At 30.9% G+C, this 19375-nt stretch overlaps 1 protein-coding gene across 1 annotated transcript; it reads right to left on the reverse strand.

Moving 5' to 3' along the window:
- Positions 1 to 8033: 8033 nt before the first annotated feature.
- LOC129876803 (peroxidase 27-like) lies at positions 8034 to 10672 on the reverse strand. The gene is made up of 4 exons (XM_055952299.1): positions 10425 to 10672; positions 9652 to 9840; positions 9401 to 9566; positions 8034 to 8497 (listed from the first exon to the last, which is right to left on the reverse strand). The coding sequence occupies exons 1-4, from the start codon at positions 10626 to 10628 to the stop codon at positions 8088 to 8090; spliced, it is 969 nt and encodes a 322-aa protein (XP_055808274.1). The 5' UTR covers positions 10629 to 10672; the 3' UTR covers positions 8034 to 8087.
- Positions 10673 to 19375: the final 8703 nt, after the last annotated feature.

Raw genomic sequence — 19375 nt, forward strand, 5'->3', positions numbered from 1 at the left:
TAATGGGAATTTGGTGAGTTATTCTCAACTTTTCATTATCTTTTAAAAAATTGTGTTGCAAAGAATGGGACACATTATCGAGAGTTAAAGGGGTGGGCCCCATCTTCTCATACCTTAAAGCTGGGTCATTTTTGTTGACCGTTAAAGAACTAATGGAAGTTAGGGTATCCAAATAGGGCTTTGAGTAGAGGGTTGTAGAGGACTTACCTACCTCCGCCTTGTGAATTGTTACCTGGGTCCCTCATTGGGTGTTGTTTCTTGATGGCGTGCAATTGACGGAGTTCGTTTTCATATATTTCTTCTTAGGGTAGGTAACTGTTTGCCAGCTTCCCTTAGTTGCGACGCTGGAAGTGGCCCATTAATCCTGGTTTGGATGGTGGGTAGAGGAGATGGGTATGGAGGTAATGGTGCAGTTTTTGTGGGTGTGTCCGATTATTCTACACCCAGTACACAGGGTACCTTCCCCCTCGTAGATCACCTCCTAGATATGGTTGCCAATTTGGACTGAAGTTTTAACTGGCCTTCCCATTGGAACTTGGATGCAAATTCTTGTGTACCTCTTCCTAATAGTAGCGAAACTGCTAGCAACAATTTTTAGTGGGTGTGTAATTTCTGGCTGATTTTTTCAAGGACACCTTTATCATAAAATTCGATTGGAAGTTGAGGCAGTCTTGCCCATAATATTGAATGGCAATGGTAGATTCTTTTGGTGCGAAATTTGGTTCCTATTGCTTCATGAAGAGAAAGCTTCCCAGTATAAACCATGGGCCCTCATAAATGTCCTTGTCCATATTGGCCTACTGCGAGAATTTTACGATGTAGAAATCTCATCCTGAATCAATAAAGATGAAGTTATCCATCGTCTTCCATAATTCAATTAGCTTATTCTTGAGATAGTGGTGGAAGATTTTCCTACCCATTAGTTTGAGAATTACTGAGAATCTCCAAGGATGATAGATTCTATGTTTCTGCTCAGGGGTGAGTAGAATAGGCTCCCTAATTGTGGTAACTTCATCCTCGTGATTCTCAGGTGGATTGTATTACGGCTGGGCTGTCTATCTAGAAGGATCTATTTAAGGGATTACTTACAAAGAGGGTCCTCTTCCATAAACATGACCTTGTTTAGTGGTTCGGGGGGTTTCAGTGACATAGAAAGGGATGGTACTTCGGCAGTTGGGGTGGTGACCATTTAATTTCTCTAGAGAGAGAAGTAGTTATAAGCACTAAAAAAAGCCCTCTCACTAGCTAGTATTTTTTATAAAAAAAGTCCTTTCTCACTTGAGGGAATTTTAAGAGAAATTCATTTTGATGATACAACCTTTAGATTCAACAAAAGTCTTACATCAGCTTGTTTTTATTGCAAGATATCTCAAGTAGAGATTCTGAATCATGTATGTAAAAAAAGGTAAAGTTTCAAACTAACTATGGAGCACAAAATAATCTATGCAAAATGACCATTTCAGAAGGACAAAAATAATGGATGCCGAATATTATAACAAAATTTGATAAAGCCAACTTCTTAATTAGGTTAAAAGGTAAGACCCTTTCAATCATTAAAGACCAAATCCAAATCTTAATACTTTTGAAATTTAATCAATATCATCCTTGAAGATGAGAGAACGACACCTTCAACTTATAATTCTAGCTAAACAATTATTGATAACAATTAGTTTAACTTTAAATTTCTCATATAATTTGTAATATAATAACACAAATTTATATAACTTTTTTAGGTTATAGATTTTAAAAGTGATACTTTCATTCTTAAACTTTGAATATTGCTAAAAAGCGATAATTTTACAAAAGTATATATTTATCAAATTGGGACAAAAAAAATATCATAAACAAACAAGGATAGCATTGCATTACAATTTATAAGTCAACCACAACCATTATTAACATATCAAATTAAAAAAATATACAAATAATCAAAAAACAAGAATAGTAGTTATGACCGGTAGTCATAGAACAAAAGATAAGGGTGTCAAATGGGTCTGGTGGCCCGATTTTTTCTCAACTAAGACCGGCCCATTAAGGGCCCGACACAGTAGGGACTGGACCGTATACCGGCCCACCCTAAAAAAATTTGGGCCGGTCCGATCTAATTTTTGGCCTGGACCGGTAAGACCAATCCGATAAGGGACCGGTAGTCGGCCCACCGATCCATCAGCTCGAATAATTTTTTTTCACCAACAATCATCTAATTCTCTCAATTTCTCAATTTTTTCTTAAAGTGATATCAATATTTTATTATTTTTTGCAATTAACAACATCAAGTGAAAGTTTTCAACTTTCAAGTGTTCAACATTTCATCAATTTTACGATTCTTTGTTTGATTCCGACAATTTGGTATAATCATTCTTTCTCTTGCTTTTATTTAGTAAATTAATTTTAGTATATTTAAATATTTAATTTTTGTGTTTATAATTTTTATTAGTGTAATTTGCATAATGGATAGATTAAAAAATATATGTAAAAATATTAAAAAATTGTGTTTTGGTGAAGGTAGTGATAGTAAAAAAAAGTGCTTCCGGTAGAGGTAGTACAAGTAGATAGTATTCTCGTATGCCTGAATTACCACCTAGTGAATTTGAAGAAATAGGTGTAGGTGCACATGGTATGAATGAAAATGAATATCAAGAAACTTACAGTATAGAAGAACCAAATGAATTTGAAGTAGAAATAGAACAAGATAATAATGATGATGTAGATGTTACACCACCTAGTCGTGATGTAGATATAAGTAATGCTCAATATAAAACTGTTAATCTTCCCCCACGACCTATAAAAGAAAGAAAAAAACTAGTTTAATATGACATTATTTTGAATGCATAGCCGGAACAACTAAAGTTCAATGTAAAGAATGTCAAAAAGAATTCAAGCATAAGACCGGGGGTAATAAAGGTGAAATGGGTCAATTGACTAGACATCTAGACAATGAACATCCTGATTGAAAAGAACGAATAGGGGTGCTATTGGGTCAGTTCAAGGTAGAATAAATCCATAGACCGAAATATTAACGAGGACGTATAATAAAATGAGGGACCGTAAAGAGATAGTGAAAATGATAGTTGTGAGTTGTTTACCTTTTTCATTTGCTTTTTCTAATGCTTTTATTCATTATATACAATCAATTTATAATTTCATGTTTAACGGTATTTCCAAAAGTACTTGATGATAAGATATTTTTAGACTTTATGGACAATATGCATATTATTTACGTTGGTTATTAACAAATCTTCCATGTAGAATTTTACTTACTTCTGATCTTGATCGTGCTATGCATATTATTTACGTTGGTTATTAACAAATCTTCCATGTAGAATTTCACTTACTTCTGATCTTGGTCGTGCTATAAATAAAAATAATTATTTAATTGTTAATTGTCATTGGATAAATAACGATTTTATTATGCAAAAACGTATTTTAGTATTTCAATATGATGAAGACCGAAAACATAATGCATAATTTATTTCTGATTCTATATCAATGGCTTCAAAATATTATGGTCTTCAATACAAAGTTTTGTGTATTTTTTTCATTATGCATCTTACAACATCGCTGCTATTAATTCTTTGAAAACTGAGTCTTCTCTCTCTTTAGAAGATATTTTTCATATTAAATATGCTTGTCATATATATAATTTAATTGTAAAAGATGAATTTTATTGTTTTGAGCCAACAATTGAAAATTTTGGCATGCAACTGATTTTATTCAAGGAAATAATAGAAGCTAAACTTAAAGAATTTAAAAGAAAATGCGAGGAAAATAATTTTAGACCAAGATTAATGTCCGAAGAAATTGAGACTAGATAGAATTCGACTTATGATTTTTTAAAGGCTTGTAATATTTATAAATTCCCTATAAATACAACTTTTAATTAATATGCATATAAATTTCCTGAAGTCATATTGGAAGAATCTGATTGGACTAAAATTAATGATGTTGTTATGTTCTTAGAAAAAATTTATTTGGCTACGTTTGAATTTTTCGATGCTTATTGTCTTACCGTTTTTAATATTTTAGCTTATTTAGTCAATTTTTTTGTATTTCTTATGAAATATAAAAAGAAAGATGATTACAAAGAAGTTGTCGTTGAAATGATAGAAAAAAATTAAAAATACTTTTTTCCTATTCCTCCTATTTATTTAATTGATTCTATGTTAAATTCGTATATAAAATTTAATTTATGTCTGAATGTGTTCGCCTTATATATACTTTTATAGAAATTGAAAAAGATGAAGATTCTAGTATGTTTAAGGCAATGAGTGTTACAAATGATCATATTCAAACATTATATAATCATTATATCGATTTACTTGATACTGTTACCCCTAGTCATACTGTTCCTCTATCTCGTCCTTTTGACATGCCATCATCTTTTAAAAGACAGGCACGTGGTATATCTGTCCATAATTTTTCTAATTTATCTATTTAGAATAGAATACATCCTACATTACAACAGAGCATAAATCGAGATGAGCTTAATTATTATTTGAGATAAGTTCCAGAGACCTATGATGAAAATAGTGTCACTACACTGGAATGGTAGAAGAACAATCAATAACAATGTACACTACTATCAACCATGGTTAGAGATGTGCTAAATATTCCAATGTTAATTATTTCATCGAAGAGCGCATTTAGTCAAGGAAGATAGCAGATCGGAGACAATCGACACTCTTTGGGGAGCAATGCCATAGATGTTTTAGTTTGCCTTAGAGATTGGATTAGATCAAAGATTAGAAATAAAAGAAGAGCATAAAATACAGAAGAAGAAGAACTTGAAGAAATAATGTCAATTAGAGATCCTTCGGCACAGGCTAGTACAAATTACGGAGTAGTTGATTTTGTAAATTATGAGCCAATTTCTGTTAATATTAATATAGATGAATTGGAGAAAATGATTCAAAATATGTAGAAATTACAATTTATTATATACAACTAATTGTAAGTTTATAACTTGTATGTTTTGAGTTTTATCAATATATTAATAAAGTCAAAGACTCATTGAGTCTTTGCATTTCTTAATTTTTTTCCTATAAATTTTGTATGATTCAATTAAATAATTTTTTTTACATTACATAATCATATATTGAATATTAAAGTTATAGTCACTATAAGAATTCAACAAATGTAAGTATATTATTATAATAGATAGTATATTGTGAATATATTTGTTATATATTGTAAGTATATATAATATATAATATAAGTAATAGATAGTATAAGGTGAGTATATTTGTTATACATTATAAGTATATATAATATATAATATAAATAATAGATATTATATTGTGAGTATATATATAATATATAATGTAAGTAATAGATAGTATATTGTGAGTATATTAGATATACATTATAAGTATATATAATATATAATGTAAGTAATAGATAGTCTATTGTGAGAATATTAGATATACATTGTAAGTATATATAATATATAATGTAAGTAATAGATAGTATATTGTGAGTATATTAGATATACATTTTAGGTATATATATTATATAAAATGTAAGTAATAGATAATATATTGTGAGTATATTAGATATACATTATATATATTATATAAAATGTGAGTAATAGATAATATATTGTGAGTATATTAGATATACATTATATGTATATATAATATAATGTAAGTATATTATTATAATAGATAGTATATTGTGAGTATATTAGATATACATTGTAAGTATACATATAATATAATGTAAGTATATTATTATAATAGAAAGAGAGCCTTGGAGTAACTGATAAAGTTGCTGCCATGTGACTAGGAAGTCACGGGTTCAAGCCTTGGAAATAGCCTCTGACAGAAATGCAAGGTAAGACTGCATACAATAGATCCTTGTGGTCAGACCCTTCCCCAGACCCCGCGCATAGCGGGGGCTTTAGTGCACCGGACTTTTCTTTTTATATTATTATAATAAATAGTATATTGTGAGTATATTAGATATACATTGTAAGTATATCACTATAATAGATAGTATATTGTTAGTATATTAGATATACATTATAAGTGTATATATATATATATATATATATATATAATTAATTAATTATATCACTATAATATATAGTATAATGTTAGTATATTTGATATACATAGTACGTATATATAGTATAATGTAAGTATATAATTATAATAGATAGAATATTGTGAGTATATTAGATATACGTATAACGTATATCTAATATAATATAAGTACATTATTATAATAGATGGTATAATGTCAGTATATTATTCTAATAGATAACATATTGTGAGTATATTAGATATACATTATATGTATATATAATATACGTATATTATTATAATAGATGGTATATTGTGAGTATATCACTATAATAGATAGTATATTATGAGTATACAACAACCCAGTGAAATTCCACGACGTGGGGTATGGGGAGGATAAAGTGTACGCAGACCTTACTCCTACCAAGGTAGGACGGCTATTTCCGGGAGACCCTCGGCTCAATAGAAGCATAAAAGCATAAAAAGAGGTCAGATAAGGCTAAAAAGTTCAAAGCGATATGAAAAAGTAAATAATGAAAGCGACACAGATAAAATAGAGTAATCGAAGTACAGAAAGTAATAGATAATAATAGAAATCAAAGCACAAGAAATTGCAGTGCGCTAATACGCCTACTAATACGGAAGAATAACGAGACTATACCAACCTTCTACCCTAGTATTGGTCCTCCACACCCTCCTATCTAAGGTCATGTCCTCTGTAAGTTGTAACTGCGTCATATCTTGTCTAATCACCTCTCTCCAATATTTCTTCGGCCTACCCCTACCTCTTCTGAAACCATCTATGGCCAACTTCTGACACCTCCGCACTAGGGCATCTGTGTCTCTCCTATTCACATGCCCAAACTATCTCAGTCGCATTTTTCGCATTTTTTCTTCCACCGAGGTCACTCCTACCTTATCCCAAATAGCCTTATTGCTAATCCTGTCGCTCCTGGTATGCCCACACATCCATCTCAACATTCTCATCTTGACAACTTTCATCTTTTGAACGTGAAAGACCTTAACTAGCCAACACTCCGCCCCTTATAACATAGCTGGTCTAACTACCACTTTGTAGAACTTGCCCTTAAGTTGTGGTGGCACCTTCTTGTCACATAACATATCGGAAGCGAGCCTCCATTTCATCTACCCTGCCCCAATACGATGTGTGACATCATCGTCAATCTCCTCGCTGCCTTGCATGATAGACACAAGGTACTTGAAACTACTTTTCTTTTGGATGGCCTGGTCACCAAGCCTAACCTCCACGCCAACCTCCAGAGGTGTTTGACTGAACATAGTATATTATGAGTATATTAGATATAAATTATAAGTATATATATTATAATATAAGTGTATATATACTAATATATAGTATATTGTGAGTATATTAGATATAGATTGTAAGTATATGTATAATATATAATTACGTATATCACTATAATAGATAGTATATTGTGAGTATATTAGATATAGATTGTAAGTATATATATTATAATATAAGTGTATATATACTAATAGATAGTATATTGTGAGTATATTAGATATAGATTGTAAGTATATATATATAATATATAATTAAGTGTATCACTATAATAGATAATATATTGAGAATATATTAGATATAGATTGTAAGTATATATATTATAATATAAGTGTATATCTACTAATAGATAATATATTGTGAGTATATAAATTGTTACAAGTACTTCTAAATTAAATAGATAACGATACATTATATTCATTATTGATTCAAATTTTCGAATACATAAACACTGCAAAAACAAATTCAAGCCCAATGAGCCCAACCCGGCTCAGATAGTATGGGTCATAGGCCGGATTGTTTAAGATTTTTTCACTATTGGGCTCGGTCTGATCTGGCCCATTAATGTTATAGTCCAGTCCAGCCCAACCCGATTTTAGGTGGGCCAAATTTATTAGTGGGCCGATTTGACCCGACCCGGCCCACTTAACATGTTCAACAAAAAGACAAAAAAAAAAAGAAAAAAGAAAAAATGCAAATCAAAGAAGGAAATTATGAAGAGCTAAATGGCCCTAGTTAAATTAATTTACAAACGAACAATGTTTCCTAATTTCACCAGCTCTGCCGGTTAAAACTCCAATCTTTCCCATTTTCTCCATCGATTCAGCAAAATCTTTGAAAAATGTCGATCCTTGGGACATAGCTTGTAATTTGACATAAGCTTTAGTCTCATTGTCATCAAGAAGGGCAGCATCAGATTGGAAAAGCCCTCTCCTTTTAGCAACAACACTATAATAACTTCCATCAAATGTTTTGAAGCTTCCTGGATCCATCTCAACAATAGTTGTCACGTCGTTAACTGAGGTGCATTTACTCTTCAAACTAGCAACATAGTTAGCATCCATAGTTGGGTCAGTGTCACCTTTGCCTGTGAAGTTGTACATTCGAACTGTGAAGGAAGAGCAGTGAGAATTTCCAATGGTATGCCCCCCTGAACAACATGCAATTGGTTAATTTATCAGCTTTGTTTGATAAGTAAATACTATTTCAAAAATTTAACAAAATTTGACAGACTAATGTGAGTTAAAAATCAAAAGTACACGCTCAACAATAAATTGTATAAATATTTTTATATAGTAATAAAATTAGATCATAAATATGACTAGCTTTCGATTAATTGTTCTGAACATATTTTCATAGTAGGTCAATTTCGAACTAACTCAATTCATCCTATTTAAAAGTTAAGCTGATTTGAACATATTGTGTAGCCAACTCTCAATGAGTTGACCTGAACATATATTTAAATATTCAATGTTGTCTATCCATTTGACATCCGTAATTTAGGGATATTATATAAGTATATAGTTATGGATAATTATAATCTAAAGAGTAAGATGTTTTGAAGGTCTAGAAATTGTGCCACATTGTTATGAAAAAGAAAAGAAAAAAGAAAGAATACCAAGCAATTATGATTGATGAAACATGATTTGAAATCATATTAGGGGTGGAAAAATAAACCCTCAAAATCATGACTTGCCTAATTTGTTTTGGGATTAATTATTCACTTATTTTATTTATTTCAGCCTTTATTAATATGTTTAATTGAACTTATTTAAAATTTGTTCTGATATACCATCTAAATCGATTTATGAGAAATTTTAATAAATGGACATAAATATTTTTTAAAGTCATTTTTATGTTATGTTATAAAAAGTTTTCTTAGATGCTTAAACAAATTATAAGAACATAAATAAATAATTTAAAACTATGAGTTGACCGAATTAGCTTATAATCCAATTTTTGGCCTACTATGACCGTCTGAATTCAGTCCAAACCGTTAATTCCAAACCGTTCAATTAACACCTCTACCATATATATACCTATATAATTTTACCTGATAGAACAACTAGGTCTTTTGCATTCAGACCAACAGAGGCAAACTGAGCTTTAAGGGTAGTAATATTGGCAAAAGGAGGTGGTAAATTGAAAAGGGCTTCCAACATGTTTGACACTCTTCCATCTCTTCTTCCCAATGGAACATTCCAATATGGTCCTTTAATCTGTAAAATTTAGCAAACCATAATTTTAATTAAAAATTAACTACGATTTTTTTCCTTCTTAATTATTTACATAATTAATAATTACCAAAGATATGGCATCCCTTGCAACTAAGGCAAGAATATCTGCACAAGAAACCACACCAGGACACTTGTGTTCTAATTCAGATTTTGCAGCATTAATCACTTGGAATCCTCTAAGGGATTGATTTGGTATGGCATCTATCTCTGCTTGATTGTTCTTTGTTGAGTTTAGCAATACAGATCCATCACATCCCTGTACAAACAATTTTTATAAAAAGGAATAATGATATGAGTCGACGTCAGAAGTATAAAGAAGCTAAAGTGATTATTAAAGAATTAATGTGTGTGCTAGATATACATATTGTATGTTTACACTATAGGTGGGTAATAATTACAAGAAAATCTCTATGATAAGCATTAACAAGTAATTAACCTGATAAAATGGTAACTGACATGTGTTAAAATTTAGTTATACAAAATAAAATATTATTTCACTGTCAGCGTATAACTTCAATCCTAGGTAGTAAGTATTTATTTTGTCTCAATTTATATGACACACTTTCCCTTTTTAGTTACCTATCTATATTTAGAAACAATTTAACTGTACAATTCAAAATTTTTCTTTTAATAAAATGATTTATAGGCACACAAATATCTGGTACTTATTTTAGACCATAAAAATAAAAAAACGTTTTTTTCTTTCTTAAATTATCTGCACAGTAAAAGAAAATCACATAAATCGAGATGAAGAAAGTAATATGAAACTTACAAATCTTACAACACAATGTTATTCATAATAGAAATAGGATATGAAGAAAATAAAACAAATTAAATTACCCTAACAAAGCAATCATGGAAGTGCATCCTAAGCAAAGGAGCAGCTAGAGTTGGTGCTCTAGAGATGTAATGTGCAGTTGTCTTTTCCACAATAGCCTCAGCTCCTGGGCATGTTTTCTCATAGTAGCCAAGTTTCAAGCCTTGTGCATTACAAAGAGGAATTATTGCAAGCATCAACAAGAAAATTAGCCTTGGGAAAGCCATTAATTATATTGATGAAAATTGAAGCACACAAATTGAACTACTTTTTTTCTTATAGATTTGATGGTCTTGGTAAGTGATACATATTGGTTATTTATAGTACTAATTAGATATGAATTAGTACTCATGCATGCATGATTTGAAACTTTTTTCTAGAGCTGGCTTTGAACAATTTGGCTAGTGATGAAATTAAATATTTCATGCTATGAATATAATGGAGTACTAACAGAGTTGACTTTGATTATAATATACACTACTTTCACTAAAATTATTGCATGACATTACCATATTCATATGTCTATCTATAATTTTTCCTTGTCATTTGTCAAGCAGAAGGATTTTATAGTGTAGGCAAAGAGATTAATGTAAGGAATGGTTGACTTTATTGCATGTTACAGCATGATCTAGCTAGATAAAGGGACTCTTCATATAATTTCTCTATACTTACCCTGTCTTCCTTAATAATTAAATTTAATTACTTCCTCTGTCTCAATTTATATGATACATTTTCTTTTTTAGTTAGTTCCAAAAGGAATTATACATTTATATATTTAGTAACAATTTAACTTTAAAATATTTATTTTATCCTTAATTAATGAGATGATTTATAGTCACACAAATATTTATGACTTTTTTTAGACCATAAATTTCAAAAGATTTTCTTTCTTAAACTATGAATCCAATCAAACTATATCATATAAACTGAGACGGAGAAAGTATATATATATATATATATATAGCTGTACTAATCATGCATGCATTCTGATAGGTTGTTCTCTACCCTTAGGAATCTTACTTCTCTATCTGACTGAGTAAAGTCATTCCAATAATATAAACAACTTACTTATCTGTCCATGTTCCACGAATTAGTTATGGATAAAGTCATAAAGATGGGAGATTGTGAAGCTGAGATGGGTATAGTGCATAAATATTCGTTTTTAGGATCGCCATTTAATTTTACCAAAGTTAAAAAAAAATTACGGCTTCAGGAAAAATCTCAAACATATGACACTGAAGTTGAAAAATTCTGGTATGACTTTAGACATTCTTATTTGAAGTGTGGCCTTATAAAGAAACATCGAACGTTTTAATTACCTGAAGTTTGGTATAACATATTAAGGCCAACATCAACATTTTTCTAATTAAATTATGAACTTGACAAGGTTCTAAAGTAGATGAAAGTTTTGAAGTGTTTGATAAGAGATGATGGAATATACCATTGCTAGCAGGTGAGGATAAGAGTGTTAAAGCGGTCTAGACAAAAATGTCTGAAGTTATAATTTTGGCAAGTTAACACTCAAATTTATCTCAAATAAGCTCAATTTTGAAACATAAGTTTCATATAACATAAAGAACGAATTTTAATCATCAATTCATCAAAACAACGATAAATCTAACAATCTCATTTTGCATCAAGGGTGATTTTCTATTATTTTCATGCTTTTCCAATAACACTCATCTGTTTTCAAGCTTTTCAACTAGGGGTGTACAAGTAAAATTGATAAATCGCATAAAATCGATAATTCGAGTCAAATTAATTAAAATATAATTAGTGATTTGGTTTAACTTAGTTTGATATTGGAAAAAAGATCGATCATAATTAGTTGGTTTGGTTTTAACTAAAAAAAATCAAACTAAACCAAACCAAAACATCACATGTATATAATTTTTAAAATATTTAAGACATAAAAGTATTTGCTGAGATGTAATTTAAAAATATTTCTTAAACATCTGTTATTCAAAAGGTCTAATAATGTATATATATATTAGACATTTTGAGGCAATCATATATCCTGAAAGACAATTTTGATTGGTCAATAAAAATCGATTTCAATGCTATTTTTTTAATTTTTTTTTATGAGTTTAGCCAATTTATCATGAAAGGAAAAGGGGATAAAGGAACTATGTGTTGATTGTCCGATAAATATAAGTAGTCTTCCTCCATATGTAAAAAGGAAATAACCAAATCAATTAAATTTTGAAATGCTTCATGAAGTGCTTCTTTCGGAGTTCAACTTGCGTTTGTCCATATTTCGATAAAAAGTATCTCTTGTTTTTCAACCCATTCTCATAAGAATGAATACTATGATTCGCGTGTCAAACAGGCATGAAAAGAACATCTAATGGATAACTTCCATCTTGAAAGTTAATTATATGACATTTTTATAAGATATATATCCACGATTTCTCTCTATTTTTAATCCAATGCAAAAGTCAATTGTTTCGTTAAACTAGCTATATGCTGTGTATTATCAACGATTTCCACATAAGGTGGCAAGATGATATCTTGAACAGTTACATATCCAGAACCTTTGACACAAATAGATGCGTCAAAAGTTCCATAGAAATTACTTCTCAATACAATTTATTTCAAATTCATTAAAATTTTATGTACCGATTCTTGAATGTCCATTATAGTAAAATATTCATGTTATATTCCGTATTTTTGCATCTTGGACTATTCGTGAGCTAATGGACATAAATTCAAGTACTTTTAATTTCAAATTTTAAAATGGCATGAATTTTTTATAATGAAAAGTTATATGGATAATATATGTGAAGTTAAACACATCTCAAGAAGGACCCTTAAGCCAAATCAAAGTAGAAGCCATCAAATATTTTTTTATTAAAGTCACGTTTTCGGGTAAGCTGACTTCGGGAGGCCATAACCCCTTTATCATTTGGTAATTTGGGAAAATTCTCAAAATGAAAGTTGTATAAAATTGAAATATCTTTCCAACCATAGGTCGTGGGTCTGGAGGAAACATTGGTATAAGAAGATATGGATATTTTAAGGCAGAAGGGTCAAGATGAACAGTGGATTCGGCCCAACCCGATTCCAACTCGGGTCAGGCCCAATACCCACATCATCTAAGGGATATTTTCAGCTTCCTTCCTCATTCTCAAACCAAGAAATTTCCATAGAAGAGAGAAAGGAAGATCTTAGAGAGAAACACCAAATCCGACAAAAACCGAGTCCCAAAATTCGAAGCTCATGAAGAGAAAAGTGTTGTATGTCGCGTTGCCTTCAATTTGAGCTAAAAATCAGCCAAGAAGGAGAAATTTTAATGTGTTTGCTACACACTTGAGGTAATATTAAAGTCCCTTTTTTATTGTTAACAAGTTTATTTAGAGTTTTAAAGGATTAGAACGGAGAAAATAACGTTATAAACTCGTTTGGTGATTTATTGAGATTTATGGGTTAAGGGACTATTTTAGGTGGATTAAATGGATGGAATTAGCTTATTGATGATGTATAATAATGGTTGATATTGTTTTGATGTTGTTGATGAGTTGTTGTTCTTAAATTTGGAGGAATAAGGTGTATGGAGATTGTAAGTGTTCAAATCCATTTTTGGGATTGCGTAGCTAGTAGTAATTCTTGAATATCTTGTTGTGTAGACCTTTGATTTTAGAAAATAATATGTTTTGGAAATCTAATACACGTACCTACAACTCTTATGTTTATGTTGGAGCCGATATCTACTGTTATTATGTCAAAAAAAGAGGATGAACCATAAGATAAGTTCTATCCAAATTCTTGATTGAAAAATCCTTCACGTATAACTGTTAGTGTTTTGATGATATCTTTTTGTAAAAAATGAGTTTTGAATTGATTTCTTTTGGATTAAAAACTTAAGACAAAGATCTAAAAGTTTCATGAGGTCATCACATCCATTTTTTCCTTTTTAGTTTCAAAATTTAGATACAACTTGAGGTACTCGGCTTTCTGAACTTATTGTTTTGGTAACATAATTTGGGTGGCAATATTCTAGGCTTAGAGCCCATTTGGATGGGCTTTAAGTTGGTCAAAACCAACTTAAAGTCCCTTTTTAGCTTTTGAACGTGTTTTCCTAATGCTAACTTTAAGCCATAAAATTCTTAAAGTCAGTCAAAAATGAAATGTTAGGATTTCTAACTTTTTTTTCTAAGTTCTTAAAGCGATTTTGTTTGACCATAGAAATTACTTTTATATCCCTTATATTTTAACTAAATTCCCAAACTACCTTTTTTATTCTTTTAAACCTAAAATTTAAACACTTATTTTCAACATAAGCACTTTTCTCCAAACACTCAACTGATTATTTATAAAAATAACTTTCAGCACTTCAAAGTTCTAAAAGCACATCATACATAAAAGTTACTTTTTTAAGCTCATCCAAACGGACTCTTATTGTCAATAATAAATTTTGTTTTATGTCAATATTTTGGATTATTGATATTACTTGATGATTATATGGCTGGTTTGAAAGTGGGAAAAGTGAGCGGTATAGGGGAGGTGCTGTCCAATTTTTTTTAGAAATAACCTACTAACGATAGAGTACGTTTTATTCCTGTCCATAGCTTAACCATATTGTTTAACATTTTAATATAGGTTGAGACAATATTGGGCAGCATATACGTATAAACGCTAAAGGTATGTAAAGCTAACCTTTCTTTCTTTTGGCATGATCCATATGAAACAAACGAACAACAAATGTATAAATTCCAAAGAAGCTCTTATTCGTAGATATACTAGGATGGCTAAGGTTCTTGATTTCCTAGAACTTATATCATTATATCTTGATACATGTGTATGATTCCAGCTATCCTAATTTGGTATAATTCATGATTCTTATTCACTCCTTAATGTTGGAACTCTTGGAATAATTGAGTTACCTCCCTCAAGTCTTCTATATGATTGGATAGTGATTGACACGAAAAAGCTCCTATTCTTTTTTAAAAAGGCTCTATGATGACTAATGTCCTTAACTATCATAAGTTGTCTCGTATTAATTTGATATATGTCTATGATCCCTGAGACTTTACTTACATAGTTCATGATGATAGTTAGAGATAAATTAACATAACTATCATTTTGATATTGGAGTATTAGATTATTTTACCCGTTCTATTGAGTCTCAGATGATGGTTACACATGGTTGTTAATGATACCCTATTCGTACATATTGTTATGGTATGATCCACCGAGTCCCTTATTAGAGGGCCGGGTATGTTATCATGTATGGTTCCACTACATTATCCACCGTGTCCCTCGCTAGGGCCGGATACGCATATTTTACTATATTATTCACCGAGTCCCTCACTATAGCCGGGTATGGTATATAATGATGCAATGATATGATTATGGCACCGAGTCCCACGATGGGTCGGGTACGGTATATGTGTACACAACTTTATTCACCGAGTTCCTTACTAAAAGGCCGGGTACGGTATATGTATATGACGATATGATGATGTGATGATATGATAATATGATAAAACGACTTTATTCACCAAGTCTCATATGGGTCGGGTACGACATATGACAATGATAGGTATAACTTCGTTATAAAATACAGGTATAGTGATTTCTTGATTTACATGCTTGTCTCCTAAATCTCTACTTTAGATGTGATCTCATTTATGGTATGTTATGCTTTATATACTCGGTACACATTTTGTACTGACCCCCTATTTTCGGAGGGCTGCATATCATGTCCGCAGGTACATATATTCATTTCGGGAATCCACCAACTTAGGATTTTCACTCAGCAATTTTGGAAGTGCTCCATTGTCTCGGAGCCTAGACTTTTGGTATAGATCTTTTGATGTATATATTTGTTTATCCAGAGTTATGGTGGGGCCCTGTCCCATCATATGTTACTGTTGCTATTCTTAGAGGTCTGTGGACACATATATGGGTTGTATATAGACATTGTCCAGCTACGTTAACAATTTATGTGGTCAAGGGACGTTCTCTTTTTGTAAAGGCAGCCTTGTCAGCTTGCGTATATGTATATAGTGGGACGTTCCTCTATGTAATGACAGCCTTGTCGGCTCACATACTATGTTATCTTTTGACGATTGTGACTCCCAGGAGACAAGTGGATCTGGTATATATATATATATATGGGACAATTCGAGATGACATTCTATTTCCTTAAGTCCTATATCATATTTAGTTGCGAATTGGTTATAGATAACATATATGTGTACGAGTGTCCAGTTCGGGCACCAGTCACGACCTACGGGGTTGGGTCGTGACAATTCATGTGAGACTTTCTCATATTTTTATACGTGTAATACATGTTCCTTCTATTTTCCCAACTAAAGCTCTTTGCATCACAATGCCTATTGTGTCCGCTTGACCTTTCATAAGTGGAGACAAAATAAAACGTCCATTATAAAGGCGTTTACTGTCTGTTCTTGATTCAACACACTTCCATTGTAGTGATCGAGTAGATACCGTTACTTTTTCTAGAATCATAGTACTATTATTTGATTAGATCATCGAGTCTTTTATTTCTCTTGAGATTTCTTCAATGTTCTGTTCTACACACATTTTTTTTGCATGTCTACAACCATGCAAGAATAAGTTTCTATTCAACCTCCTCCAACTCGTGACTTCTCTTCTCCTAGGAATCCTAACTTGGTATGCAAGCTCAAGAAAGCGATTTATGTTACGGTTTCCGGCAAGCTAAAGCAGGCACAAGACAACTTTGAGACTCAGAATTTTGAATGGTCCAATAATATAGTTCATACTAGGGACTCAAATAAAGCCCAAATCGAAATCAAATCAATACTAATGTCTAAGGCCAACAAAAAATATATATATTAAAATTCTACACTAAAAATGACAATAATGTTGGATATTTGTTCTTTAGTTGTACATTGGTTTAGACAATTAAACTGCATAATCTAAATTTATTTTTCTTTAATATATAGTCATGTAATTAATACTCATTAGACTTATTTTAGTATGACTTCATATTTTAAATTATGATCATTTTCATTATGATTTATCAATTTGCAATATTTGTTTTATACAATTTCATTATTATTTTTTGTTAAATATTTTAGCGTCATCACTCATCTAATATTTTGTGTTATTTCTTTAATAACACCTTAGATATTATGTTTTAATAATTAAATTAATTTTCTAAAGAGAATATAAGTGAAACAAAATTTAAAAGATGGGTAGAAGATAAATAACAATGTCCCAAAAGGGCACGCCATGCTGCTGAGATTGAGGAATTAGCCCAAATCCGATCCCAACCTAATTTTGGAGAAGTGCACAAAAATACCCGCTTTTAAAACCACCATTTAATATAGTTTTTATGTTAAAGAGTTTTTGCAAGTTTGTCTGTTTCGGATACAATTTGAGACGTTTATAATTGAAGTTGAAAATTCACATCTGATTTCAGATATATGTGTCTGAGTATGATTTTGTGATTGTCAAACATCGAACATTTTTTTCTGAAATTTGGTATGACTTGCTAAAGCCAGCTTCAAACATATTTACTGAAATTATGGCCTTGAGAAGGCTAATTTTAGATATTTTTGACTGAAGATATGTCCTTGACCAATTTCAGATATTTTAACTAAAATTATAGACTTGATAAGGTCAAAAGAATAAATCATCGGTGACCCTCTAAAATTGGCATCAACTTTCACTTATATATTCTAACTAGGCTTTGTTCATTTTAGACACCTCATGTAGGATTTCACTATGTCAGTTTGACACTTTTTTAACAATCAACAAAAATTACACAGTGTGTGTAATACACTTGCGAATGACCTGGCATTACGATTAATTAAAAAAAACACGTGATATCTGAGAGCAAAATAATATTTAAAAATTACATTATAGGGATAAACTAAATTTTAGCCACAAATAATAAATAAAAATGCCTATTTCTAAACCCCACCACAACTACCCCACCCCTTCTTTCTCATTTCTTCCCAAATATTCTCAGCGCCTCCTCTGAACCCCCAATTTCTTTTTTGCTTTTTTTTTTTTCATTTAGGGTTTTCATTAAATTTAGATTTTTACTTTTTATTGTAGATTTAATTTGCTCTTATTAATTTCGTGCTTTTAAATAGAAGGAGCACAAATTATGCGTTATTTGTAGCCTCTTTTAATTTGAATGAACATTGTCTTGCTATTTACTTTTAACTTCATAATTGCTGCAGGTATGCACTTGGTGGGTGTGATGGATCTACAAAGGTGTGTAGCATTGAAATATAGACCCCCCACCCCCTCTCCGGTCATTAATCATCTATCTTACTTTTTGACAAATAAGATAAAAATAATTATAATTGTTGGATTTTAAAAAAAGAAAGGATGAGAAGATGATGGTGGATGTGATTTTTCAAATCTAAAAAAAGTAAAAAAATTAAAATTTTTTACGTTAGTGATAAAATTAATGACAATGGTGGAAGTGGCGTCGTGTTGATGGTGTGTGGTGGAGGAAATAATTACAAAGAAAGAGTGAAGAGGAAGAACAATTTTCAAAAGTAATTTTTTGACCCGATAAGAACCCTTAACGCGCTGATTTTGAGTGCATTACACTCATCATGCCATGTCAACAAAAAATGTCAAAATAACACATTAGAACCTTAGATGAGGTGACTAAAATGAATAAAGCTTAGTTGAGGTGTCTAAGTAAAAATTGGTATCAATTTTAGCGGGCCACCAATGAATTCAACCAGTTTCAAACATTTTTAACTGGAGTTGTGGTTTCGACAAGGCTTATGATATATAATAATTGCCAAGGCCAACCTTAAATATTTTTTTGTTGAAGTTATTGCCTTGGGAAGATCTAACTTCAGACCTTTTTTTTACTGAAATTATATCATTGACAAAGCATTCAAATATTTTGGCATGAGATTACCGTATATATTTGCCCTAACTTCAGACATATATGACTAAATTTCAATAAGCCAATTGAAGCAAAAAAAGGGCTTCAATTTTTGTGCAAATTTCA

Source organism: Solanum dulcamara, chromosome 2 (assembly GCF_947179165.1).
Source record: "Solanum dulcamara chromosome 2, daSolDulc1.2, whole genome shotgun sequence".
In the NCBI taxonomy this organism is placed as follows: Eukaryota; Viridiplantae; Streptophyta; class Magnoliopsida; order Solanales; family Solanaceae; genus Solanum; species Solanum dulcamara.

Bases quoted from the DNA above. Each gene is read 5' to 3' on its own strand.
- LOC129876803 (XM_055952299.1), bottom strand. From the start codon at position 10,628: ATGGCTTTCCCAAGGCTAATTTTCTTGTTGATGCTTGCAATAATTCCT. The intron at 9,841-10,424 runs GTAATTTAATTT...TTGTTTGTACAG, and splicing joins TCCATGATTGCTTTGTTAGG to GGATGTGATGGATCTGTATT. The intron at 8,498-9,400 runs GTAAAATTATAT...CATGTTGTTCAG, and splicing joins AGACCTAGTTGTTCTATCAG to GGGGGCATACCATTGGAAAT.